This window comes from Solanum lycopersicum, chromosome 1 (genome assembly GCF_036512215.1).
Source record: "Solanum lycopersicum chromosome 1, SLM_r2.1".
In the NCBI taxonomy this organism is placed as follows: domain Eukaryota; kingdom Viridiplantae; phylum Streptophyta; class Magnoliopsida; order Solanales; family Solanaceae; genus Solanum; species Solanum lycopersicum.
Window position 1 is genome coordinate 90,771,290 of NC_090800.1, and position 27,018 is coordinate 90,798,307.

At 29.7% G+C, this 27,018-nt stretch overlaps 5 protein-coding genes, 1 long non-coding RNA gene and 1 other non-coding gene across 8 annotated transcripts; 3 read left to right on the forward strand and 4 right to left on the reverse strand.

The window, feature by feature from the left end:
* Nucleotides 1–2,893: 2,893 nt before the first annotated feature.
* On the reverse strand, nucleotides 2,894–5,688 carry LOC101254955 (uncharacterized acetyltransferase At3g50280-like). The gene is made up of 3 exons (XM_069295279.1): nucleotides 5,552–5,688; nucleotides 4,547–4,859; nucleotides 2,894–4,297 (listed from the first exon to the last, which is right to left on the reverse strand). Exons 2-3 carry the CDS (start codon nucleotides 4,844–4,846, stop codon nucleotides 3,239–3,241), a joined length of 1,359 nt encoding a protein of 452 aa, XP_069151380.1. The 5' UTR covers nucleotides 4,847–4,859; nucleotides 5,552–5,688; the 3' UTR covers nucleotides 2,894–3,238.
* A 701-nt stretch (nucleotides 5,689–6,389) lies between these two features.
* On the reverse strand, nucleotides 6,390–9,562 carry LOC101265373 (uncharacterized acetyltransferase At3g50280). 2 transcript variants are annotated; one of them, XM_004230648.5, is made up of 2 exons: nucleotides 9,360–9,562; nucleotides 6,390–7,985 (listed from the first exon to the last, which is right to left on the reverse strand). In XM_004230648.5, the coding sequence occupies exon 2, from the start codon at nucleotides 7,970–7,972 to the stop codon at nucleotides 6,557–6,559; it is 1,416 nt and encodes a 471-aa protein (XP_004230696.1). In that variant the 5' UTR covers nucleotides 7,973–7,985; nucleotides 9,360–9,562; the 3' UTR covers nucleotides 6,390–6,556. The 2 variants fall into 2 exon arrangements, with proteins under 2 accessions (XP_004230696.1, XP_004230697.1); XM_004230649.5 differs by lacking the exon at nucleotides 9,360–9,562 and adding an exon at nucleotides 8,799–8,936.
* Nucleotides 9,563–10,920: 1,358 nt separating this feature from the next.
* LOC104645408 (uncharacterized) lies at nucleotides 10,921–11,871 on the reverse strand. The gene has a single exon (XM_010316877.4). The coding sequence runs from the start codon at nucleotides 11,382–11,384 to the stop codon at nucleotides 11,028–11,030; it is 357 nt and encodes a 118-aa protein (XP_010315179.1). The 5' UTR covers nucleotides 11,385–11,871; the 3' UTR covers nucleotides 10,921–11,027.
* Nucleotides 11,872–13,897: 2,026 nt separating this feature from the next.
* LOC112941473 (uncharacterized) lies at nucleotides 13,898–17,410 on the forward strand. Its single transcript, XM_026030970.2, has 3 exons — nucleotides 13,898–16,021; nucleotides 16,554–16,939; nucleotides 17,028–17,410. The coding sequence occupies exons 1-3, from the start codon at nucleotides 15,860–15,862 to the stop codon at nucleotides 17,143–17,145; spliced, it is 666 nt and encodes a 221-aa protein (XP_025886755.2). The 5' UTR covers nucleotides 13,898–15,859; the 3' UTR covers nucleotides 17,146–17,410.
* A 670-nt stretch (nucleotides 17,411–18,080) lies between these two features.
* On the reverse strand, nucleotides 18,081–19,536 carry LOC138340879 (uncharacterized). Its single transcript, XR_011213719.1, has 2 exons — nucleotides 19,202–19,536; nucleotides 18,081–18,290 (listed from the first exon to the last, which is right to left on the reverse strand). It is a non-coding gene; the product is annotated as an uncharacterized lncRNA (long non-coding RNA).
* A 3,095-nt stretch (nucleotides 19,537–22,631) lies between these two features.
* TRNAN-GUU (transfer RNA asparagine (anticodon GUU)) lies at nucleotides 22,632–22,707 on the forward strand. Its single transcript has one exon. It is a non-coding gene; the product is annotated as a tRNA-Asn (tRNA).
* Nucleotides 22,708–23,906: 1,199 nt separating this feature from the next.
* Nucleotides 23,907–26,860, forward strand: LOC101265870 (uncharacterized). Its single transcript, XM_004230650.5, has 4 exons — nucleotides 23,907–25,031; nucleotides 25,173–25,418; nucleotides 25,516–25,607; nucleotides 25,951–26,860. Exons 1-4 carry the CDS (start codon nucleotides 24,201–24,203, stop codon nucleotides 26,729–26,731), a joined length of 1,950 nt encoding a protein of 649 aa, XP_004230698.1. The 5' UTR covers nucleotides 23,907–24,200; the 3' UTR covers nucleotides 26,732–26,860.
* Nucleotides 26,861–27,018: the final 158 nt, after the last annotated feature.

A 27,018-nucleotide genomic window follows, 5' to 3' on the forward strand; every position in this document is an offset into this window, starting at 1 on the left:
CTAATTAATTAGTTGGTTAAGTATTTCATTGATTGTGCGTATCAAGAAAATGGATCTTAATGTTAATAACGTGTTAATATTATATCTCTTAAATAATACATTTGGTTCACCTGTCTCGGTATATATCATAACATATTCATGCATATAAACTTTTAAATTATGCAGTTTACAATTATTTTTTCTTACTTTACAAGTGTGGGATCGGTGGTGCTATTTTAAAATTCAAATTATACTATTGAAAGTCAACCCTAAAACTATTACACAAACAGATCATGTTTTGTTACACAAACAGATCACGTTTAAATTTTGATCCATCCATCCATCATAGCTCTAATGATTTTGATTTTCAAATTTTAATTTTGGTGGTAAGTTGACAGTAAATTGGTCAATGGTTACTGTGGCAGTGCAAGGACATTTTAAACTATAAAAATCATTCAAATTTTTGTCTTATAAAATTAATCTACCACGTTTATTATAAAATTTTACATGATAACATAAATTAATATTTTATGTCATATATATACATACAAGCCTCCGCAAATAAAATTAAATTATATCTTACATCCACCCACTAATCCATAATTGTAATTTTTGTGAAAGGGGAATAATTCTTTTTGGAATAAACGCAGAAAAAATAGTAAAAAATAGAAGAATTGAACCGTGATAGATAATGAAAGAGGGAAAAGGACAGAAGAAAAATCTGTTAAAAGATTGCATAACTTTATAATGTGAAAAACTATTTCATGAAACGTGCATTCCACATTTGTCTCCTAATTGATATTAGAAAAGTTAATTTATATAGGTAAGTTTGAATTTAAGTTCCTTCATAGGTAAGTTTAATATAAGAATATAACTTTACACGAAATATAACATGAAAATCTTGTGTTAGATGTTGAAGGTTTGATATTTTAAATACTTCATGAAAAATGAACTTTTTATTATATCAGAGGAATTGATATATTTTAATTACCAAACATAAGTTTTAATAATTAAAAAAAAATTGTCTACAAAAAGAAAAATACGTATAAAGAAAAATATTACAAAATGTTTGGGCAGTGTATCATCAAATTTATAGAAAAAATTACAATTTCAAACGAAAAAAAGAAGTAAATAAAGACATGACATCGATAATAAAAGACATCACATTAAAATGTATAGATAAAAATATTTTTATACTAACTGATTTACATTTTGTTAGAAGTTGATTTACGGTAGACAAAACATATCATATGTATAAAAAATTATAATCATATTATAATAATAAAAAAGATAAACAGAAAAGAAAGCATGAATATGTTAAAAACAAAATAACATTGTATTTCTTGAAATATATATATATATATATATATATATATATATATATATATATATATATATATATATATATATATATATATATATATATATTTTAAAACAATATTATTCAATGTATCATTTAGTCATTTTTTTACTATACATTATTTTTTTACTTTTGTACTTATTTTGTACCTCTATATAACAATTAAGTACATAATTTTTTAAACATTTGAGATTACACATAAAAAGGAAAAAGTACAAATATGTTGTTTTAAAAAAATAAATGATTATCAAACAATGAAGAAGACATAATTATTATTTTATGGGATTTAACATGTTTACCCTCAAAATAATTAATAATAAACACAAAATGTGATTAACTTTACTATATATATCCTAAAGATAGAAGAAAGGATGAATACAAAAATACAGTAATCAATTATAAAATTATATTTAAAAACTCAAAACGATGGAAATATGAAAATAAAAATTTACTTACAACTTCATATTGGAGTATATTCATCTTGTAACTATCATAATTTACATATTTCTCGACAAAAGAAGATAAACCCTAAACCCTAAATTAAAATATGCATGAAATTTTAAAGAATACGAATAAATAAAATAGTAAGAATTCTTATAATTACAAACTGGTAATGAAAATTTTACAACTTAAGTAGACTAACATACCGTAGAATGCAAGATGATTACAAATTTGAATAAAAGAAAGGAATATAAATAATATGGTGTGAATGTCTGATAGACTTTTAATTACCCTCCAGTTATCTTACAAATTAAAATTGAAAGGTTATAAGACTCTTCATTACCCACATTTAATTAGTACATGAATATATGATGCACTAAGATCTTGTTTGATGCATGAATTTAAACATAACTATTACTTAATATTTAAATAATTAAATAGATATTAATATTAATTTATTTTAGAGGTAAGATAAGAGCAAAATGATAATTTAACTTTAGCAGCTTCTCAGTCATAATAATATATGATTCATAAAAAATAAATTTTTTAAAGATATTTACTCGTTGATTTTGACGTATAGCGTGCTTGATGGGATGTTGGAATAGTCAATTTGGGAACTGGTTGATCTTTTAAAAGCAAAACTATTAGAACCTAACGGGTTCTTAAAGTTAAGCACAAGGCTAATGGCGTGATTGAGATATATAAGGCTCGATTATTTGAAAAGGACTAAGGTGTGTATACGACAAAAATAAATTAACTACGACGAGATTTGGTTAAATAAAAAGTTAAAACACCCAATTTTATACAGAAAGAAAGCACATGTAAAAGTAAAATCTCGAAAACAACTAAACCAAGCACCACCCAGACAAATCAACAATTGTTGAACTATTGTTTGTTTTAGGGTACAACAATTATCAGTGTACTTGGACCATGATATGCTGGTCTTTAATTTATGCTTGTGGTATGATAAATTACTTATATTTTTATGGGATACAAATTCAATTTTTTAATCCAAAATTATGCTCGGAAATTGACTTCAATGTAATAAAGAAATTAAGCATAATTTGATTTTTAAATGACAAGACAAATCCATTTAAAGAGTAAAACGTGCTATTTATTCGAAAATAGTAGATTTCGTATACCTGAAAAGTTCGACACAATGTATTCTTTTGCAATATACATATGATTGTAATGATACTCTGTCCTGAGATAGAAGAAGCCAGCAATATATTTCTACATAGTAATATTTTCTCATGATTTATGCTTCAGAATCTAACAGTAATAAGTACCATAAGAATCATTTAAATACGAGCTCGAATCGTACGTTCCAAACCAACAAGTGGCGTAGTCACTAACTCCCCAAATATTATTACATCTTCCTCCAATGCTTTTATAGTCGGCAAATCTCAAGAATCATACTCCCTTCTTCTTGTCCAGGTGACACTGTTATTTTCCCCTCTAGCATGTTTCCAATGCCACTTCTATGGGTAATCGGTTTTCCCCATCCAAAATCATACTTGTAAAAATCAGCATAAAGTAATTGCTTGGCAAATCGCCCAATTTTACTACCTCAGGGTCATTCATCCAACTCTCGTATATGCACTTCAACTTTTCTTGATCATGGAGAGCAATCGTCTCATTGATTTGTAAAGCGGCCCATCCAAATTCGTGCTCGAGTAGCTCTCCTGTCTTGATGGTTACGGTAGCAGGGCAAATTGCATTTCCAAAGAACCCTTCGGGTAAAGGAGGATTCAATCTTCCCCTCATGTCAATGGATACCTCAAAGGTAGTTTCTTCACTAAGATCAAGATGACGACAACGTATGACGGATCTCCAAACGTGAGCCAATACAGCTTGAAGAGACGAAATTTTTGTGGTGTTCATTACAAGATTGGCCTTTGCTTTTAACTTGGCTACACTTTCTTTGGTAAAGTGAAATACCCTTTCTCGTAGCATTGGTGGAGGAATGAATCTATAACCTGCATTTACTCTTTCATTTGGTATAGAAATGCGATCAGAGAAATGATTAATATTGAAAGGGAATTGACGTTTCAAAAAAGGAATTTTCGAGATGACATTAAAACCTCGAGATATCTCAGTCCAAGAATTGTAAAAATGCCAAAAAGAAGTTCCGTCGACTACCACATGATTGTTTGAGCAGCCAACGAATACACCATCCTCAAGCTCTGTTACTTGCACTGCAAAACAGGGCTGGGAGGTAGCCTCTAGATTTTGGACTCCATTTAATGGGAAGAAATCGCGTACCACGTAAGGATTGTAATCTGACTCCACAATGTCACTGACTCTAATACCATGTGCGGTTGCATGGTTGAGTTGAGCACCATCATTGTTACAGTTTATAAAGAAAGAAGTGGTGCCATTCTTCTCGTTTTTGGTTGTGCCAAGGCGGCCACAAAATGGAGGGAAGAAATCTAAGGACCGTTTGGATGAGCTTAATAAAAGCAGCTTTAAAAAAGTACTTTTGAAAGTGCTGAAACTTATTTTTAAAATAAGCAATTATGCGTTTGGATAAAAGTGCTGAAGTTGTTATGCCAAACGTGAAAAGGGAAAAATAGAAGAAAGAGAAGTTAGTGTTATATGGGTAATTTGGAGATTGTATAAAAATATTAAGGGAAAAAACATAAAAATATGGTCAACTTAAAACAGCTTATAAGCTAAAAAAAAAAAGCACACTTTTGGCTTAAAATAAGTTTTTTTAACTTAAAATAAGCTATTTTGAGTATTGCCAAACATTTAAATAAGTCAAAAACCAGCTTTTAAGTCAGTTTGACCAGCTTTTAAGCTGAGCCAAACAGGCTCTAAAGCTCGAGATAGTGAAACTCTAAGATGATCAATTAAGGAACTGGTGTTGGTTGTTTTTAGTAGATCTCTTACTTGTTCAAATGCAGGCATGAGGAAGAGGAGTCCAGTTTGAAAGTAGTCAATTTGAAGCTCAAGAATGTCCCATGGTGTCAACTCAATAATCTTACAATTATCTGTATGGTGCTGACTTTTTCCCTCAGCTTTAACCGTCCATTTTGAAATGATGGATACCTTGGAAGCCATAGCTTTCAATCACCTGTCACACACCTTATTATATGTTGAAGATTGAAAGATTTAAAAATGAAAGTGACAATATGTTCTTTTAAAGAAAAGGGATTAAGAACAAGTTTGATGATACAAATTATGATTAAAAGATTGTTCATCAAGGATAAGGTATTAGGCAACTGACGCAACGTTTGCCTATCCATGTTACTTTCACCATCAAATCACACAATTTAGGCACACCTACACAACCTAATCCATGTTATCGGGCTGTAAGGCTCAAATTCAATTCTTCCGTTCATCTTACGAAATCTGACATAAAAAGTTGTACACCCAAAAGAAGAAAAAAATCTCAGCATTTAGTAGGATAAATAATTTTGGCTAACTATTGTATGAGTAACCTAAACCAGACTAACAACATGAGTTGTAGTGTAGTGGTAGAAATATTTTATACTTGACCAAAGTCTCGGATTCGAGTCCATGGTATCGGACCCTGCAGAGCACAATCCAAATTTAGCAGGAGCTCCAATATGGGTCGGAAAACCAAAAAAAAAACTAATTGAGACTAATTACTTCTTCACAATTACTTAAAACAGTAGTCAAGTGATGTAATCTCATTCAAAACTCTGAATGATCAAAATTAAAGAAATCAATTCTTCAAAGAAATTTGAAAGCATAAGAGAAAGAAATGCAAAAGTAGTAAATAGAAGAAAGATACGATTATACCTCTGTATTGGGTAAATCTGAAGTTAAATCAGTGTGCTCAGCGGCGGAACAGCTTAATAACCGGAAAAGTTGCCGGAAACGGGACCTGAACTGGTAACCTCGCCGCAATTAAGAATCAGCAACTGTTTGTGATGGAGAAAAATGGAATTACTATTGGGTTTTTATTGACAGCTCTCTTAAGTTGGCAATATAACCCGGGCCTCCCCGGCCCGTTGTATGCGTGTTCGGTACAAACGTAAATGTTTTCCGAGGAAAATAAAACGATTTTTTTAATTTATTTTATTTATTTGATAAAAAATCAAATATTAGTGTTTGATACTTGATAAATAATTCAAAACACTAATTAGTAATGTATTATGTTCATTGTTATGAATTGGATACACAACTATTACAAATTTTGTTATCTCTTATTATTGGTGCACACATCCAACCTTATTCAACTATCAAATATTATTGTTGATACATAAACACCGATGCTTTATGCTAAAATCAGAACTTTGTTTGTATAAACTGTGAATAAAGTAATGTATCAGATGTTGTGATTTATTGCATGTTGTTAAGTATCTGCAGGGCAAATTGCATTTCCAAAGAACCCTTCAGGTAAAGGAGGATTCAATTTTTCCCTCATGTCAATGGATACCTTGGAAGCCATAGCTTTGGGTTCGATAGTGGGAGGAGAAAACATATTCAATATGGAATGTCACTTATTAAACTTATTTTTTTTCCACTTTTTAATTCTAAGACTCTTTGCAAGTAGATTGTGTAGCTATTGGCAACTCATTAATAGCTAAGTTTATATAGAGATTAATAAAACATATGATGCAAAAATAAGCAAATATTTTGCCCCAAAAGATGGTACCAACTTTGAAAACAATGTAGCTTCTCAAATACAAGCAGCCCTGAGACACCAAGATAAACAGATACAGATGCTTGGCTTATTTAAACAATGTAGCTTCTCAAATAGTTTCTCCTTATTCATGCATTAAAATAAAACATAAAAAGCTGTTAAATACGAGCTCGAATCGTTGGTTCCACAGCAACCATTGGTGTAGTGTTCACAAACTCCCCAAATATTATGTCTTCCTCCAATGCTTGTATTGTCTCTGAAGAAAGGCAAATTTCAACGATCATGCTCCCTTCTTCTACTCCAGGTGACACTGTTATTTTCCCATCTAACATGTTTCCCTCACCACTTCTATGTGCAATTGGCTTTCCCCAACCAAAATCATACTTAAAAAAATTGAATCGCGGAGAGTTATGCAGCATGAAGTAATTGCTAGGCAATTCATCCAATTTTTGTATCTCAGGGTCCTTCATCCAATTCTCGTATATGCACTTCAACTTTTCATGGTCATGGGAAGCAATCGACTCATTAATTTGCAAAGCAGCCCATCCAAATCCGTGCTCCAGCAGTTGTCCCGTTTTGATCGTTACGGTAACAGGGTAAATTGCATTCCCAAAGTACCCTTCTGGTAATGGAGGATTCACTTTCTCCCTCATGTTGATGGATACCTCAAAAGTAGTTTCTTCGTTGTGATCGAGACGACGACAACGTATCACAGATCGCCAAACGTGAGCCAACACAGCTTGAAGAGAAGAAATCTTTGTGGTGTTCATTTCATGATTGGCCTTTGCTTTTAACTTGTAGATATTTTCTTTGGTGAAGTGAAATACCTTTTCTCGCAGCATTTGTAGTGCTGGTGGAATGAATTTATCACCTGAATTGATTCTTTCATTGGGTATAGAAATACGATTAGGGTAGAAACCATCAATTTTGAAAGGGAATTCACGTTTCAAAAAGGGGATTTTTGAGATGATTTTAGAACCGCGAGATAACTCAGCCCAAGAATTGTAAAAATTCCAAAAAGAAGTTCCGTCGACAACCACGTGATTGTTCGTGCAGCCAATGAATATGCCATCCACAAGCTCTGTTACTTGCACAGCCAAACAGGGTAATTGGGAGGTAGCCTCTTGGTTTTGTACACCATTCAATGAGAAAAAATCACGAACCACATGAGGAACGCAATTTGATTCAATGATGTCGCGTATTGTAACACCACCAGCTATGGCATGGCTGAATAGAACGCCAGCGTTGTTACAATTAATGACGAAAGAAGTAGTTCCACTCTGTTCTGTGATTGCCTCAAGGCGGCCACAGAATGGAGGGTAGAAATCTAAAGCTCGGGATAGTGAAACCCTAAGATGATCAATTAATGTAGTAGTATTTGTTGATTTTGATACATCTCTTACTTGTTCCCCAGTAGGCATGGGGTAGAGGAGTCCACTTTGCGCATAGTCAATTTGAAGTGCAAGAATGTCCCATGGTGTCAACTCAATAATCTCACAGTTATCTGTATGGTGCTGACTTGTTCCAGCAGCTTTAACAGTCCATGTTGAAATGATGGATACCTTGGAGGCCATAGATTTCAATCACCTAAGAGTTCCACAAATTAGATTTGGTAAGAAAACTTATTAGATTATGCTAATCTTGACCATTTAAACTTTAATATGGCAAGTGACTTCAAATCATGTTGATTCGAAGTTACAATTATTACCTAAAGAGCAAATGATAGTTAATAAACAAGGTATCAGGATATTGTAAGACCCTCATTAATAAACTGCATATATTTATACTTTTTTGGTAAGTAAATGTTTGTGGTCAAATATATTTAATTTTATAAAGATTTACTAGTCAACTAGCTATTATTTAATATAAGTATTCTTTTCACACAATATGGACAATCTTTACAAGTTAAACTTATTTTTTTTGTCTGCAATATTAAAATGATGAGTGCACGATTTCATAAACTTACGAGTCTGAGCTTTATATTTAGAATAAAATTGAAATCACAATTTGGATATCGTATTTTGGTGAAATTAAGATTTGGAATTTTGTGCAAATTTCATGAACAAACATTGATTTTAAATCAAAAGTTGATCTAGAGGTTCCAAATTCAACGGTCAAACACCTTGTTAGGTCTGTTTTGACATGATTTGAAATCAGATTGTTTTAAAGTCTAAAATATTGTTTAGACATTTAATTTGAATTTCTTAAGTTGTACTTTTTTTCCTCGTAAATATGAAATTCCTATAATTGTGAAAACTATTCCTTAATTCTTACATCAATCTTATCAATTGAGTCAATCATAACTCGTAAAACAAGATCTCATAAGGCGCCACATTCACTACAACAAAAAAATAATTTATATCTGTAGAGAATAGCAGAAGAAAATATAATCGGGAATACCTTTTGTTAGCCGAAGATGTTAACTAAAATAGAAAGATTCAACTTAAGAACATGAAACTAGAAATGGGAACTTGTTTGTGAAAGAAGATTTCTTTTCTTTGAGTTGTCTTTGGGTTGTATACAAATGTCTAATATCACCCCTATTTATATTTGTATAGGGATGTTTCTAGAAATTATTTTGGATACATCTACAAGAAATATTTAGATTTCCTGAATCTCTAACTATGTAACAAAAAAATCTAGATATTTCTATGCTGTACAACATATCTAAGATATATTTTGTACCTCCAAAAAATTAATTTTAATTTTCCACAATATACTGGCAATAATAAATATATTTATTCATAACCAACCCTCTAGATGCAATGACATTAACTAATCACCCACCGCTAAATCTTTTTGTGACAATAAATATTACCCTAAACGGAAAAACGATGAACACTAATAAGTTTCTCTTTTGTTGTAGCATATACAATCTTTGTGATTTGTCCCCGTTTATATCATACAACTTATAAATTTATATTTTAAGAATCAAACAAAAAAAAATTAGGGTGATTTTACCTGAGAAGTGGGATGTATTAACCTTCCATGATGAGTTGCTTGTTGGTGACTCCTCCCTTGAGTTTTTAGATGTTTAGCTATGTAAGTTTTGGTGTTGAATGGGTATGGCTAACAATTAAATATAGATATGGTTGAAGTTTTTTCATTGATATGGATGAGAATAGTCATCAAGGTTGATTAAAGGGAAATTGTCAAACGAGTGTAATAGTATATTCAAAAAACAACAATGTTATTAATATTATTTAGTTTGACTCCAAGAAGGGCATAATCAACAAACGGGGTGCCTTTTCTCAAAAAGAGACGTGTCTTGCACTCTGTCCGAACGAAGGGCTTTCTCGATTTTCAATTCCTTTCGGGTCGGAAACGCGGGCTGCTAGTGGGGCTGTGCCCATTCTCCCTCTCTCATTGTTGTTCCCGGACCACCCATCCCTTCCTTCCCCTTCGCCCGGCCCGAGGTACATATGGCCGGCCCTTCGGGTGTCTCGGTGATACAAACAAAGAAAAGACGATGGTTTTTAACATACCCTTGAACAAAAAGCCAATCAAGATAAATTAGTACATTATAATCATTTTTGAAAGAGAAGATAGCTATGCACATACATCAAGATCATTTTATATATAAATTAAATAGACCCTTTTTGTTATATAATCATGAATTTAACCATTTAAATACAATAAGTTTAAATAATAATAAAATACTATTCTTTATTCAAATTAACAATACAAATAAGTAACAACCATCTAAACAAGCTTATAGTCTTCCGTATGGCTTAATTTATTCACTATTAGGACAGACTTTTTGTCTCACTATAAAAAAAAAATACTACTTATTATTAAGTCAAATTTTGATGTTTGAATTCATGCAAGTACTTTGATATTAGTTCTTTGTACTGCAAAATTCAAAATAATTAGTAAACTATAATTTGTATAGTACGACCTAAATCTTACTAACACGTGCTAATATGTGATTGTTATATTTCACTTAATCAGCCAAGAGATGTCTGATTTATGGGTCCTCAGGTTTGGTAGCAGTCACGATTAGTCTTGAGTTTTTTAGCGATCCGTTTGATTATAAGAATTTTATTTTATATTTTTTTAATAGGTTTTTATTTTATTTAAAAATTAATGTTTAATTATGATCATTATTATATCTTAAAATTAAAGAACTTTTGAAGTTTTATTTATGAATATTTAAACATAACTCAAATTTCTTAAATTGGGCGGATTAGAATAGGTCAAGCCCCAATTCAATCCAAATTTATTTAGGTCAAAACAGGTTAATAACAGATCATAACTCAATTCGTTAATTTTTACTAACTTTCAATAATTTTATATGTTATTTTATAAATTTTATGTGCCTAATAAAAAATTTATTTTCTTTGTTATAACTATATATAACATATAACATAAATAAAAATTAAAAATACTTTTACAAGATTTGATTAAAAATCACTTTAAGTTATTTATCAATCTAATTTTTAATGAATTGAATTAAAATAGATTAAGCTAAATTGTTGATATTTATTTTATCATCTGTAAATAAAAAATCTTTAAAATATCATTTTAATAACATAAAAGAACACCGTTTTATAATAGTCGATACAAAAGAATGAAACAAATATAGTAACATTTACAAATTCTTCATCAGTAACAGTTTTTTTAACGCAATCAAAGTTTCCTATGACGGAGATTATCAACAGAAACCGTCCCTTGTAAATTGTTTGTAGCAGCCATATTGTTTGAACCAAATTTCAATCTGGAAGCATTCTGGTTGGAAACAGGGGAAAGCAGAGAAGTTGCTCTGTTATTGAAGCTTCTAGGCTGAGGCAGATCCAAGAAATCAACAGTGGTGACCGGAGGCTGAAACTCCGATCGAGTTCTCCGGTGAGATGAGCCGTCGATGGAATCAGCTCCGACGAGCAAGTGGTAGCTCCGGTTAGAGGTGTCGGAAAGGGACCGGAAACTGTTGTGATGAGGCCTCTGTTTCTTCATAGCGTGAAGGAGAAATGGGATTAAACCTTCCATTAGTTTTCTTTTTTCTTCTTAGTGGGTGTTTTTGAGAATTTGATGTTAGAAATGGAGATGGCTGACCAATATTTATAATGGAGATTAAACAAATTTTGCAGGAAGAAGTTTCATGGATATGGATGATGAGAATAGTCAACAAAGTTGATTATTTGCAAAATTGTCAAACCAGTGTAACAAATTCAATCACCTCTATCCAAAATGATGATTTTTTTTTTTTGAAAGATAAATTAGTGCACTAAATATGTTTCAATCATTTTGAAATTTATTGTAATTATCTGATATAATTTTTATATTTGACGTAAGTAAGCGGAGTTAGGTAGAGTTGATGAGGTTCATCTATAAAGTGATTTTGATTAAATAAAGTTATGTTATTTGTAAATAATTAAATCTATTTTAGCTTTTTCGTCTTTTATTTTAATATAATTTAACGTAAATTCTGACTGTATCATATAATTTATGTAGCCTTTTCTCTTCATATTTTATTCGTGAGATCAAATTAAAAATCTAATTTAAGTTAGTTATAAGATTATTCTTTTATCTTTTTAAGTTATAAGATTACCTAGCCACTTTTGGGCGTACAATTAAATATCTTAATCACAAATACGAAGGTTCAAATTATTGATTAGTTGTTTGCGCTGCAAGATTATGTCATTTTTTCAACGTAACGCTAATTCTAACACTTTAAATTGATCTTTAATAAAAAAGTTAGCAGACAATATTATTAGTTAAATAGGAAGAAGTCTTGACCGTTGATTTTTTTTATTTTTTTTACACATTGTATAAGAGTGGAACTGTGGGCAATTGAAATAGTAGATAGTTATCAATAATAACGCGTTAGAGACAGTTGGAATCCACTAATTTTCAAGTTTTGAACTTGTTTTTTCAATCAATTAACTATTTCAAATCAAATACTCCCTACAATACAAGTTGAACATAGAACACACCTTCACTAGTTGATTATGTCTTTTTCCTTATCCCTTATCTCTTAAAAGAGCACCTCGCTACTTCCAAAATTAGGGGGATGCATTCGATTAAATTTGAGAGGATTAAAATGAACTGAACTGATACATAATATGTTATTAATTTGCTCAAATATAGCCTAATTTGAGATGTATCGGGTTAAAACAGACTAAAATAAATAATGAATCCTAATTCAATACGCTTAATTTTTATTAAGATTTTTTAAAATTTATTCAAGTATATAATATATTTTGTCTCTCTTTATTATGATTATATATAGCATATTTATAAAAAATATATATTATAAAAAATATTTTAACAAGATCTAATGAGTAAGTCTAAGATACGTATCAATTCAAACTTTTGCGTGAGCTTAATTGATAAATCAAAATCAATTAAGTTAATAAAGAAGGGGTCATAAATTGGCCCAAACTTAAACGAGTAAGAAAAATCGTATTTGTATGGACTAATTTTGTTAACTCTTACTTTTGATCAAGTTAATATTCATTTGCTAGGCATGTATGAAATGTTTAACCGATGTTTGTGTAATTAACTCGTGTCAAATTTAACAGGTTAGGTGAGAATAGTTAAAGGGCAAAATCATAATTACTTGAATGCAAATTGACAATTAAAAAAAGTAAATCTTACATCACATGGTATGTAAGTTTGTTGTATTTCACCTACCAACCCAAGGCAAATCATACCGTCCATTGTATTTTCTCAAAAAAAAAAAAAAACCTTATAATTTAATTATGAAAATTTTAAATTCATTTTTAGTTGTATTAGTTTATTTTTACATATAAAATTGTATTACATTCAAACATGAGCACTATTTCAACTCAATATTCTTTCACAAAAATATAATTACACACCACTTTATCTACAATCCTAGCTTCATAATTTTTCAAGAAATATCTCAAATCTATGGCCATACATCTACTAACAATATAAGGTTCAATAGTATGTGTACATAAATATTTTAGCATGTTTAAAAATACACACAAATTGATGAACGTAAAGAATTCCATTAAGGGATAAGATTCAACTCTTTTCTTTGGAACTATTTTTAAAGTGTATATCAGGTCTAAAATCTAATTTGACATGATATCAGAGTCCTATTTATCTGAGGTGGACCCCACCAAAACCGGTTGATGAATGGAAAGGATTTTGTATAGATAAGAGATGGGTTAGGCTTAAAATATAGTAATTTGAGATCATATTTAATATAATATAAATAAATTTTAGGGAAAAAATTCAAGTACCCCTCGACCTATGCCCGAAATCTCAGAGACACACTTATACTATACTAAGGTCCTATTACCCCTGAACTTATTTTATATGTGATTTTCTACCCTTTTTTAGCTTACGTTGGGCCCACAAGATTGTGCCACGTAAGCTAAAAAGGGATAAAAGAATATTAATAAAATAAGCTCAGAGGTAATAGGACCTTAGTATAGTATAAGTGTGTCTCTGAAATTTCGGGCATAGGTTGAGGGGTATTCGGACATTATCCTAAATTTTATATGTTTTAAGAATTAAGTAGGTACACTAGTTTGACAATTTAGCAATTGGAATCCATATCCTCCTACTCTGTAATTTCGTCTCTTTCTCCACTATAAATAATGGTCAGCCATCTCAATTTGTAACATCAAAACTTAAAACTCAAAAAAAAATTCAATCACCCACTATACTAATGGAAGGTTTAATCCCATTTCTCCTTCACGCTATGAAGAAACACAAGCCACATCAAAACACTTTTCGCTGTCTCTCCGACACCTCTAACCGGAGCTACCACATGCTCATTCGAGCTGAATCCATGGAAGGCTCGTCTCACCGGAGAACTCGATCGGAATTTCAGCCTCCGGTCACCACTGTTGATTTCCTGGATCTGCCTCAGAATAGAACCTTCAATAACAGAGCATCTTCTCTGTTTTCCAACCAGAATGATGCCGCTACTTTACAACGGACTACTAACGCTGTTGATAATCTCCGTCACAGGAAATGATGATTGCGTTGAAAAAAATGATGATATTATGTACTACGTGTGTTCAATTTTTAAAATTTTCAAGTGTAAATGTGCAATATTTGTTTGATTTTTTTTTCCTTTCTATTCTCGTCTTGTTCAAACAATTGTGATATGGTTGTTATAAAATAAAGACTATATCAAGTTGATATATTATTATTATTATTCAACTTCCACTTAATATACAAATTATCTCATTTCGTGTTAAGTTCACTACTTGATGAGTTTACTTGCAAAATGTTTGCCAAATTGCAAATCTAAACAAGGTAAAACATGACTTTTTTAGCCATTAATATATTGTTTGCTTGATTTTAAGCTTATATAGAAATATTGTTGCTTTAAGGTTCAAGGATTGAACAAGTGCTTGGAGAAATTTAAAGTTACTGTGTTATACAATTTACAAATTTTAATTTTCAATTCTTAATGTGTTGATTAACTTTTTAGTCATTGCTTTAATTGATCTTTTTATACTATAACTCAATAATATAATATATGAAAATCAAAGAGAATTTTTAACTTTGCATTCTGACAATGACTAATATTAAATAGGAACATGTGAAACATTTTTTACTCTTTCACCGAATACAATGGATTATATCATGGTTTACCCCAATGTTTTTCGTCAAAAGGAAACAAAATATTGGACAATTTATAACATTCCACTAATTATTTCTCAACGTCAGACGTCTTTTCATGACAAAATCTTCAGCAAGTGACAAAAACTAATAATAATCATACAATGTCTATAAGCAGACAATTAGTTTAATTATTGCATTGGCGGATCATTTTGTCAACAAAATACAACCTAGCTAGTGGTCGCATATATGTATACATATTAATTATCCAAAAATATTGCACTTTTTTTCAACGTATGTACGAACATCAAGATAATGAATTATGCTAATAAATATTACTGTTAAAGAATGACAAAAGTCCACCTCGATGGTTGATGAGATGGGTGGACAAGGCGTGAGGTGGAGTGTTAAAGAATGACAAAAATCTCACATCGAGTGTTTCTTCATAGCGTGAGGTGGAGTGTTAAAGAATGACAAAAATCTCACATCTGCACACCTATCAAAACTTTTCACCATTTTCGCACGCCTAAACTTTTCTCCATTTTCGCACGACTAACTTTTCACCATTTTCATCTCTCTTAACAGTCTTCTTCAAGATTTCTCAAATAGTTGCATTCAAATCTTCATTTTTAGCACTCAAATCTTCAAATCTTGCAATAAACAAACCGCACAATGTCTAAAAGAGGCAACGAAACCCCGAGAAAAAGTAGAAGAGTGAATGAAGAAGCAAGTTCAGACGATTTCCATGCTCCATCTTTCAAAATTTTATCACAAACACAATCTCAACCTTCATCTGTTAAAGTTAAATCATCAACAACAGGAAAAAAAAACATCCAAAGGAAAATGAGAAGAAGAGAAAAGGGAAAGAAAAGAAAAAAGAAGATGAATCTGAGAAAACGACGAAAGAAAGAGGAATGAAAAGGAAAGGAAAAGAAATCGAGGAATCATCAGAGTCTGAATCTGATTTTGAGGAAGAATTGATAAAATCAAAATCCAAAAAACCAAGAGCATCTGGAATCGATACTTCACATTTACAAGAAGAAGAAGAAACAGTTAAACCCAAAAAAAGTTCAAAGGTTAGTAAAAGTTAATTTTTTAATTTTTTTTTATGTTCTGTTATTTTTATTTTCTGTTATTTGGATATAAAATAGTTATACAATTTTTGTGTAAAATAAATAATGTATGAATTGTGTATGATTTCATGTATGAAATTTCTGTTTAAAATAAATAATATATTTTTTATGTATGATTCACTGTATGAATTGTGTATGATAACTGTATGAATTGTGTATGATTCACTGTATGAATTTTGTATGACTCACTGTATGATTCACTGTATATATAAAATGTGTATGAATTTTTTTTATCAAGTTTTTGGGTACTGTTTACTAGTAATATCCATAATTAGTTATACTTTATATTTTGAGTTGTATTTTTTGGTGTTCAATATATTGTGTATGAAAGAATGCTGTAAGTTTGTTTGAAATGTGTATGATTATATTGTATTATGTTTTGTATACTATGTGTATGAATTATGTATTATGTTTTGTATACTATGTGTATGAATATGTGTATGATTAATGTATTTAATTTTTACAATTTTTTTAGGAGAAGAAGACACAAACACATCTGTCTTCATGTATTAACATGAATGTGTTTGCGGATTTGTTGACATTTTTAGGTCAAGATAAGTTTCAACAATTCCTAGATGAAACACCTTTTGGATTTTTTTATAATTTGCATCACATTAAAATCCAATGTCAATTGTTGAGACACTTATTTATGATGGGAGGATCTGTTCATTCAAGGAAAGTCAAAGAAGCCGTTGATAAGCTTGCAACCATGATACCTTTATTTCTGACGAGCACAGGGTTTTATGGCAAAAGGCTTGATTTGTATGCGAATAATCTCCCTGATTATCAACAGAAGTCTCACTCTGAACCTCTAAGCATCAAGAATGTTACACATGTTCCTCAACAAGAAGAAAGTTCAAAGTATGTATATTTCTTACATTATTTTTTATTCATTTTAAATTGAAATTGTTATATATTCATTACTATTTTTTTTTCAATTTGATTACAGTGATTGTGGTTTATACACATCTCTATTTGCCGAATACATGAGCAATGGTGTTTTTGATATGTCACATATTGATATTGATTCAACATATCATCATCAAAGATGTGCTACATTACTTTGACATTATGGAAAATCAAAGAATGATGAAGGCACAATCAGTGAAAGTGAAGTTACAGGAACTAGCAAGAAGGGTGGACCTCGAACTCATAAAGAACAAGTTATGGACACCGCCAATTATCCTACTCCAAAATTTCGTATCAGGAAGTAGAAATATTCATGGCACATAGTACTTTTTTTTTAACTTATGAACAATTTATGTATTTTCCCAGTTTTTTTTATTATGAATACTCTGATGGTTTTATATAAATTATTACAGATTATTACTAAATGTGTCTCAATTTAACATATATGAACACTGTATGAATCATGTATGAAAATCATATGAATTATGAATGTCATATGAAAATTTGATATATAGTACATAGTAATGTTGAAATTTGTTTTGCTTGAATACTATACACTTTCAAAATACAAACAGAAACATATATTAATTATATTACTGGTATGAATACTGTATGAAAAATGTATGAATTATATCATACAATTATACATTAATAAATGTGTATCACCATCTTGCATACATTATTCATACCAGTAATATACATACAATTTGTTTCTGTTTGTATTTTTATTGTGACTACTGATGGTTTTATATAAATTATTACTGATTATTACTAAATGTGTATCAATTTAACATATATGAAACTGTATGAATCATGTATGAAAATCATATGAATTATGAATGTCATATTAAATTTGATATATAGTACATAGTAATGTTAAATTATTCCATAAATTTGTTTTGCATGAATACTATACACTTTCAAATACAAACAGAAACATATATTAATTATATTACAGGTATGAATACTGTATGAAAAAATATATGAATTATGACAAATTATAAAATATATTTTTCAAAATACAAACAGAAACAAATTTATGTATATTACTGGTATGAATAATGTATGAAAACTGTATGAATACTGTATGACATTTGTATGAATAATAATATTATTCAATAAAAAAACATTTTATAACAATGTAATGCCTCAAAAACACAGATTTAACATTACGACATCATTGTTTTTGTACAGGATAATTTGAACAAGTCTTCCTATTGTGTCCAACCTGATGGCATCTACTGCATGTGCTTTTTGTCTTCCTATTGTGTCCAACCTGATAGCATCACATCGACGTATTTCCCTGTTCCACAACATTAAAATTACATTCAGTGCATCCCATAATAAAATTAAAAATATATTCGTACATAATTAACACACATTTCATACACAATTTATATACAAGTCACTGTTTACCACACAATTCATACACTTCGCACAAAAATAATACACACTTCATACAAAATTAATACACAAATCATACACTTTTTACCACACATTTCATACAGTTTGTACAAAAAATAATACACACTTTATACATATTTTAATACACAATTACCACACTGTTTATACACTATTTTAATTAATACACAATTAATACATTGTTTACTACAAAAATCAATACACAAATCACACAAAATTATATACAAGTCACTTATATATACAATAACAGATTTTAAATTAATACAAAATTAAAACAATTTTTATACATACTGCATACTACACAACTAAATACTACATACAATCTAAAATACAATTTCATACTCAATTTATCCAATTTAATATAAAAAATAATATACAGTTAATTCATTTTTATACAGAATTTATATATATATATATATATTACAAATCAATAATAGCTACGTACAACTATAAACATTGATTTTCGTATATATTGTTCATACACTATTTATATACATTAGAATACAAAATGTATACATTATTAATACAAAATGTCAGATATTTGTTCTAATGTTTCAAAAACAAAAAATTTGCTAAATTTATCAAAAACTTTAAAATTTTAAATTTTAACCAGTAATCACATTTACCATCATTCTTCGTTTTAATTACACATGAAAATATATTTAATATTACGAAATTTTTATTAGTAGAAACACTGAATTAATGTTTCAAAAAAAATTATATCAATTTAACATATGCAATATAACAAGGGAAAAAAAATAAAACATTACGAAAATATTAAAAAAAACTAACCTGATGAATTCTATTTGCCACCATGTTTAATTAAAATTGACACAATTTTCTCCATCAAATCAAATATAAACCTTTTCAACCTTCAATTTTAATTGTTTTTTCAAAAAAAAATGATACAATATGACAGAATTCGAATATATGAATATAGTCCAATTTCTGGAAAAAAAAATGAAACACGTTTATGGAAAGATAGATAACAGAATAGAATTTTTTTAGGATAAAAAATCAATAAAAATTACCATTAAAAACTGATTGAGATAATTAAGGAGCATATCTATAATTAATATATTTTAAATTCCCTTAAAAGGTGCACATTTGGTTGTCAGTTAAAAACAGTAACTACATTCACGGATTATCCAATTTTAATTACTCATTTTTAAATTCTTTTTTTCTTCCTAATTTAACTGAATAAATATTTACAATATTTTTAATTAAAAGAAATGCTATAAGTTTGATATATTATATGTTATATAATGAAAATCAAAATCTTGTGCCATAACTTGAGAAGATGACTACATAATATGCTATATATCTAATTTACACTAATTATAATTACCAACATGTATGGACTATAATCTTTATTAGATCATTAAGAATTCTAACTTCCAAACATGAAACAAATATATTAAAAGTTAAAAATTATGCAAAAGTATAAGAGATATTCTAAAATTATACTAAAGTATTTTTACGTATAAAATAAAATTTTAAAATATATATATAATGTCGGGTTGATTAGGTCTCGAGTTGTTTTTTTAGTTGAAACCAAACCAACTCATATATAATCAGATTTTTTTTCCAACATCAAATCAAATCAAACCAAATCACTAATCGAAATTTTTTTCCGATTTGACTCAATTTATAATTTAATTAAGTTTTCAATTCAAGTTTGTACACCTATATCATTGGAATTGATCCATCAACTCTAATCACCTCTTCATCTCTTGTCCACTTGTGCAAAACCTAATTAGTACTCCAAGATCCATCATTTTGTCAACAAGCAAATCTATGATTTAGAGTTAGTCGATTTAGAATAAGTAATATTTAATTATTTTTATCTATGTATATATAATTCAAGCAAAAAAATAACGAGTTCAATTAAAATCATTCATTTTTGACTCGCTTAATTAGAAAAAGAAGTAGAAGAGGAAGATGTTGAGAAAACTTCAACTTACTGATGGCAATGCAGTAGGAAATGCAGATATTTTACGAGAATGAAGCATTAATTGAAATGTGGGAATTATGCTGAGAGAAAAGGTAAAGAAGCGAAAATAAATTCTTTCTGAATATTGTTTCACAAGTACGTGTATATATACATATACATATATATATATATATGTGTGTGTATGCATTTTCATGAATGTTTTCTGTTGATTCTAAAGAATGAAAAAGCATAAAACCAACATAAAGTACTACCAAATTTCTAGATTTAAAAACTTCTAAAATTTGACAATTACAGTTTCTTGAAATAAAATTTATATATTTAAAACTATGTAAACTTTTTTTTTTAAAAAAAAAATTACAATATTTTAAAATATTTAAAAATATATAAAAGAAATTTTGATTAATTCTTTTTGAAGGATAGAATAATGATATTTTAACGAGTTGGGAACAAAAGTAACTCACAAAAATATAAAAGTAACTAAAATAAGCCACTATTTTAATAAGTAACTAAAATAAGTTTAGTGGAAGAAAAAGTTCCACTATATCCAATTTTCTAAACGTTTTCCGTTACTGTCATAACATTTATTTTTAATATATAAAGGAACTTTTTCTTCCACTTTATAAAGTGAAACTTTTTATTCCACTTTATAAAGTGGAAGAAAATCTTCCACTTTATAAAAAGTTACATTTTCATCTTCTCCTCCACTTTCTCTCCTTTTTCTTTTCATGGCTTCCAAAAAAAATCACTTTGAAGATGGTCATCTGCATCAAAAATTCACTTAAAAAAATAAGTGTTAGACATAGCGATAATCATCTGCATCAAAAGTAGGCGAGACATGAAAATTTGAGAATGTCCCAATATTTTTCGTCATAACTTGGAGCAATATTCCTATCTTGCTGAGGTAAACCGCTACAAAATATATAAGAATAAGAATAATAAATAATATAAATTAATAAATAATTGACAAAATCAACAAACAATAACTGAAATATATTAATTGAGCATTACCGATCACTATCATTGATAGTTTTGTTTAAATCAAAATCATATCGACCAGTAAGAGTATTTTGATAATGAGTCATTTTAGGAAAATCAGTAGATTGAGTTATCGAAAATCCATCAATGCTATTATGATTTTCTAATTAGGAATGAACATCGACCGATAAAGGAGAACGTTGTTGACTAATCTTAGGCTCCTTCCTAACATATATTCCAAGTATTGTTGACTTGATTTGATCTATATAGTCATTTGGAACCCTTAAAAAGTCGGTCAACGAATTCGTCATTATATATAATTCACTCTCTAAAATTTACTTGTCCTTGTGATAAAAATGAAGTAGGGTATTTTTCGGCTATAATCAAATTATAATCGTACTGTTTATACTCATTCTTTTATAAATTGATGAAATAAAATTATGATATCGGACATTTATTGGATATTTAGCATTGTGTTTGGGAGGACAATTATAATAAATGATATTTCCGTCATGTATAATTTCGTCATCTCAATAAATTGAAACTTTAACTTTACGTGTAGAAGATATTTTTTTTAGATTGAAATGAACAAATATAGAAGACTTTATGTTGTAGGTGCTATCAACTATGCATAAACGTCCTTAAATAGATTTTTCAGAATAAAATAATAAAAATACATAATGAAATATTTTTTTCCGTTTTAATGACATATCAAATCAATATAATTTATATGACAACACTGAAAAAGCTTCTTCAAGACGTGAAAAATATTCTTCTTATAAAGTGTAATAAAAAGTTCCACTTTATAAAGTGGAAGAAAAAACTCCACTTTATAAAGTGTAAGAAAAAATTCCGTTATATATTAAAAATAAACGTTATGAAACTAACGGAAAACGTTTAAATTATTGGATATAGTGGAACTTTTTCTTCCACTAAGCTTATTTTAGTTACTTACTAAAATAATGACTTATTTTGGTTACTTTTATATTTTTGTGGCTTATTTTGGTTCACAATTCTATTTAACTTGGTCAAATAAATTGGGACAAAGGGAGTAGGTCCTTGATTTAGATTATTGGCTCTGTGTTGAGTACTCCTGTTTTGACAAAGAAGCTTTAAGATAGTGATGTTAGCATAAGATTTCTTTTTTGCATAGTCATCCACAAGATTTTGATTTATCATGTATTATGGAGTGTTACCTTGTAATAAAATTGTTTTCTCGTTTGTGTATTTAATAATTAGTAGCACCGCAAAGATTTACATACTTGAGTTTATAAAGCGCTAGGTTAACATCAAGCTGGAATAGCTCAGTTGGTTAGAGCGTGTGGCTGTTAACCACAAGGTCGGAGGTTCAAGCCCCCTCCTTCTAGCGTATTCTCTCTCTCTTTTTTTTTTTTTAATTTTAATTTTTGAAAACTTCAATTATTAGTTATTACCATTTGCCATCCACTCATGGGTTAATTTGTCTAGGCAAATTACAGAAATAACATATTTTTAAGGTAAAATTATAATCTATCTTTTAAAAGTTTATAATTACAAAAATTTCTCAAAACAAATTCAATAATATAAGTGCTAATACATTAATCTGATGCGCGAGATACATTACATCTTATACACGATACGCTTATTTGATGTGCGAGTACACTAATCTGATGCGCGAGGTACATTTTATGCATGATACACTAATATGATGCATGAGATACACTAATGTGATGCGCGAGATACACTAATGTGATGCACAAGATACATTAATTTGATGCACGAGATACATTAATGTGATGCGCGAAAATGAGAGATTTTAAAAATTTGTAAAACTTATAGGAGATAATGGTAATAAGTAAACCAAAGGTGAGATTTCCGTAATTAATCCAATTTATTATGGATTTTATTTAGTTTATTGGGTCGAATTTTGGTTCGGGTTAAAAAAGAATTGGATAATTTTTAATTAAGATTGAGTAATTTCAATTGATTTGGAGGTTTCCATCAAAAAAAGGATATATTTATTAAATTTATTGCCGAAAAAGATAAGATCAACCAATAAAACAATATTAAAAAATAATTTTGACTCTTTCCTCTATATAATAAAGAAAGATTTTTTTTTTCATTAGCTATCCTTTACTCAATACCCCAAACTCTCCATTTTTTATTTATTAAGATTTTTAAAAAATATTCTTATTCCACACAACTGCCTACCCCGACTTTCCCCGCTCCTTGTGCTAAAAAAAAATAAATTAAAATTACTTTTGAAATAGAATATGTTTTCTTACCCCAGAAATTTTATTGGGCGTAGGTAGATAGTGAGGTGATAAAAAATATTTGTTTATAAAAGAAAAAAGTTCTTCTTATCTTCTTTAATCGTGTAAAGTTATCGCATTTAATTATTAAATATTTATTTTATTAGATATATTTATGTGTATATCATATTAGTAGAAAAACTCATATATAACATATATGTTTGAGCAAATGACATGATGTATAAGAAAAATGTTTTTAAATTACTTAAAATTAGTTTTTTTTTAAACTATCAATAATTGAGGTTCTAAATAATAACTCACACCGAATCTAAGTTTGTTTTCAATACTTATTATTTATTTTTTAGAAAAAAAGAACTACTTTTTCCAATTTCATTTCCATTCAAGGAAAAAATTCCTCTATAACCCTTTTAACCACCTCTCAAATCACCCGGTCCTTGCGTTTATTTCAGCAAAGAATCCTAGAATTTTGGGATAATATCTTTTGACAAACAACAAACTTAAATTTTGACTTGAAAATTTCACTTTCTTGAGGTATTTATTTTCCTCTCTTTCATCCACATGATCTTAGAAAAAACACCCTCTTAATTTGCATCTTATAATTTCAATTATCATGGCTAGTTTGAAATCAGGGGTTCTTGTAAAGTTACTTGAAGAAATGAAGATGGTCGAAAATATGATAGTCGAAGATCGAAAACCAATCTTGTTACAAATCAGAAGCATAATTCCTGTTCTTGAAGAAGGTAATCTCTTGCTGCCTAACAGAGGATTTTACCTCAAGATTTCAGATGTATCACACGCAATTTACGTCACATTGCCCCAAAACCAAAATGAGTTGATTTTAGGCAACAAATTAAAACTCGGACAATTCATTTATGTACAAAAATTAGAGGATGCAGAACCATTTCCATTGCTCAAAGATTTTACGCCTCTGCCTGGTAGACGTCTGTGTGATGGAACCCCTGAAGAAATTGGTAAGGTTCCAAAATTGGAAAAGAATATTCTTGATGGATCAAATTCTGATTTTATCGTCGAAAAGGGTGTTATTTCTGAAGAAAATATCATGGATATATCCTCTTGTTTAAGAAGGTTGTCTTTAGAGTCATCTGATGTAGATGAAGTGAGGAAAAAAAGTAGTAATACGAATGTTATTGACGGAAGTAGTAATACTAAAAGGAAGTTTAGGTCCTTGAGTGCTTCGAAAACTCGTCCAGGAGTTAAAAGATCAGGTGATATTGATAGTATGAGGTTAGATGGTAGGTGTAGGAGAATGTCTATTGACAATGATAGCGATACAGATAGCACGATATCTTCAGTTTCGTCGTCTACATGGACTTCTAAGAGGAAAAGTTGGAATGAGTTAAAAAGTTTGGGAGCTGAGGAGATTTTTGATTCTTCAGTTGTCAAACACAATATCAGACCACCACGTTGTCGTAGTGCAACTGTGAGTTCCTTCAAATTTACTAGTTTTCTCAATGTTCCATCTTTTTTTGTTTGATGTACTCGTGGTAGAAATTTGTTAAATGGTCTCAGATATACACTTTAACTTTACCAAATGTTCAATCTTTATCTGTTATGTCAACAGGTTTCACCTGTTCGTTCTACCAAATATGATAGCTCAGATGACAATTCAAGTTCACTATCAAGAAGAAAGGTTGTTAATGTTGAGAAGAAAACAGTCAAGGCTTCAGCTAAGAGCAAGAATTCTGTGTCAAAGATCAACAGTGAACAAATTAACCGTCCAATTAAAGGATTAGTATTTGACAGACAAGGGGCAGAAAGTGGAATTTCATGGGATTCACTCTCCTCGAGTTTGGTGGAGCTTGGGAAGGTACTGAGTTCAAGTGTAGTTAATTGGCATAACTTGAATGACATTATTGAGAAATTCATAATAATAACTATGTCCGCGATTTTCTATTGCATTTCAGGAAGTTGTAAAGAAAAGAGACATTGCTTTGTTTGCAGCTGCTGAGGCTTTGCAAGAAGCTTGTGTAGCTGAGAGGTTGCTCAATTCCTTAAGGTGATTACTTTTTCCTCCTTTTTGCTAAATGAATCTTACAATTTTCGACAACTTTCTTCTTTACGTTGAATCTCCTTAATAGTCGTAATGACCATACAACAAAGTTTGTTAACTCGCAATGTGCCAAGATAAATGAACTCAAACTGGAGTTAAAAACTTTCATGTATACTATCGCCTTGTTTGAAAATCTGTTCACAATACTATAAGGACTATCTTGGTAGTTGTTATCCGATTTATGTGCATTTCGTTTGTTGCATTCTCTTTTTCTTCTCTATTATACGGTTCGATTGCCTTGTGAATCCTAAAACATAGAAAGTTGAACAGAACATTTTGTTTTTTCCAGCAAATTCTCGGAGTTCCATTTACCTGAAGATGATCTACAACCTTGTATTGATACGTTTTTGGATCTTCAAGATGATATGGCTCAAACAAGACTAATAATCAAGTGTCTAACAAATATAAGTCCATCGATAACAGAAGAAACTGATTCAAGTAGCACCAGTGCAGATACTGAAGCATCGTCAATCACAGTGCAAAGAAAGAAAAATGCGACTACATGGATAAAATCAGCTGTGGCATTAGATCTTTCACTATCATCCGCTGCTCTCAATCCAATTCCTAACAGTAGGAACATCACCAATACATTGAAAAAGTCGATAACATCGAGTGACAGTACCAAACAAAAAGGCGCAATCATTGTTAAAACTGATCATAATAAGAACACGGATGACATTTCTCCTGTATTGACATCTAACAATGACACGCAACCTGAATGGACGAGGGGTAGCACTATCGATGCAGCTACTCACCTAGGTTCTTCGTTGTTGGACGATTGTAGAAAAAGGTTTTTGGGATACATAGAGAAATATATCAATGAACTTGAAAGGAAAATGTCGTTGATGGTATCAGATAATCAGGTAGCAGCAATGATGTATAAAATCAAGAGAGTAAATGACTGGTTAGATTTGATCATCAACAAAGAAGGTTCAAATTTGGATGACTCAGAAATTGAAACATGTCATAGAGTGAGGAACAAAATATATGGCATCCTACTTAAGCATGTAGAGAGGACTGCAATGGCTTTTGAAAGTAGCAAAGTGCTCCGTTACATCGTCGATAACTAAAATTTTAAATATCAGCTCATATTTATATTCAAACAGAATCCCCTCTCTATGCAGGGAAATTGTTTTGTTTTTGTATATATCAATGTCGAATCCTGTTTATATGAGGGAAGATTTTACTGTAGCCAAAAATTGATTTAATTTTTTTAATTAAAAATTGATGACGTATAATTCGGCTACATCATCATTTTTTTTTTGAAAAAAATCAAAATTCTGAATAAAAATTGAATTATGATTCTTTTATTTAAAAGATTGATGACGTGACCGAATTATAATTGATCACGTGTCAA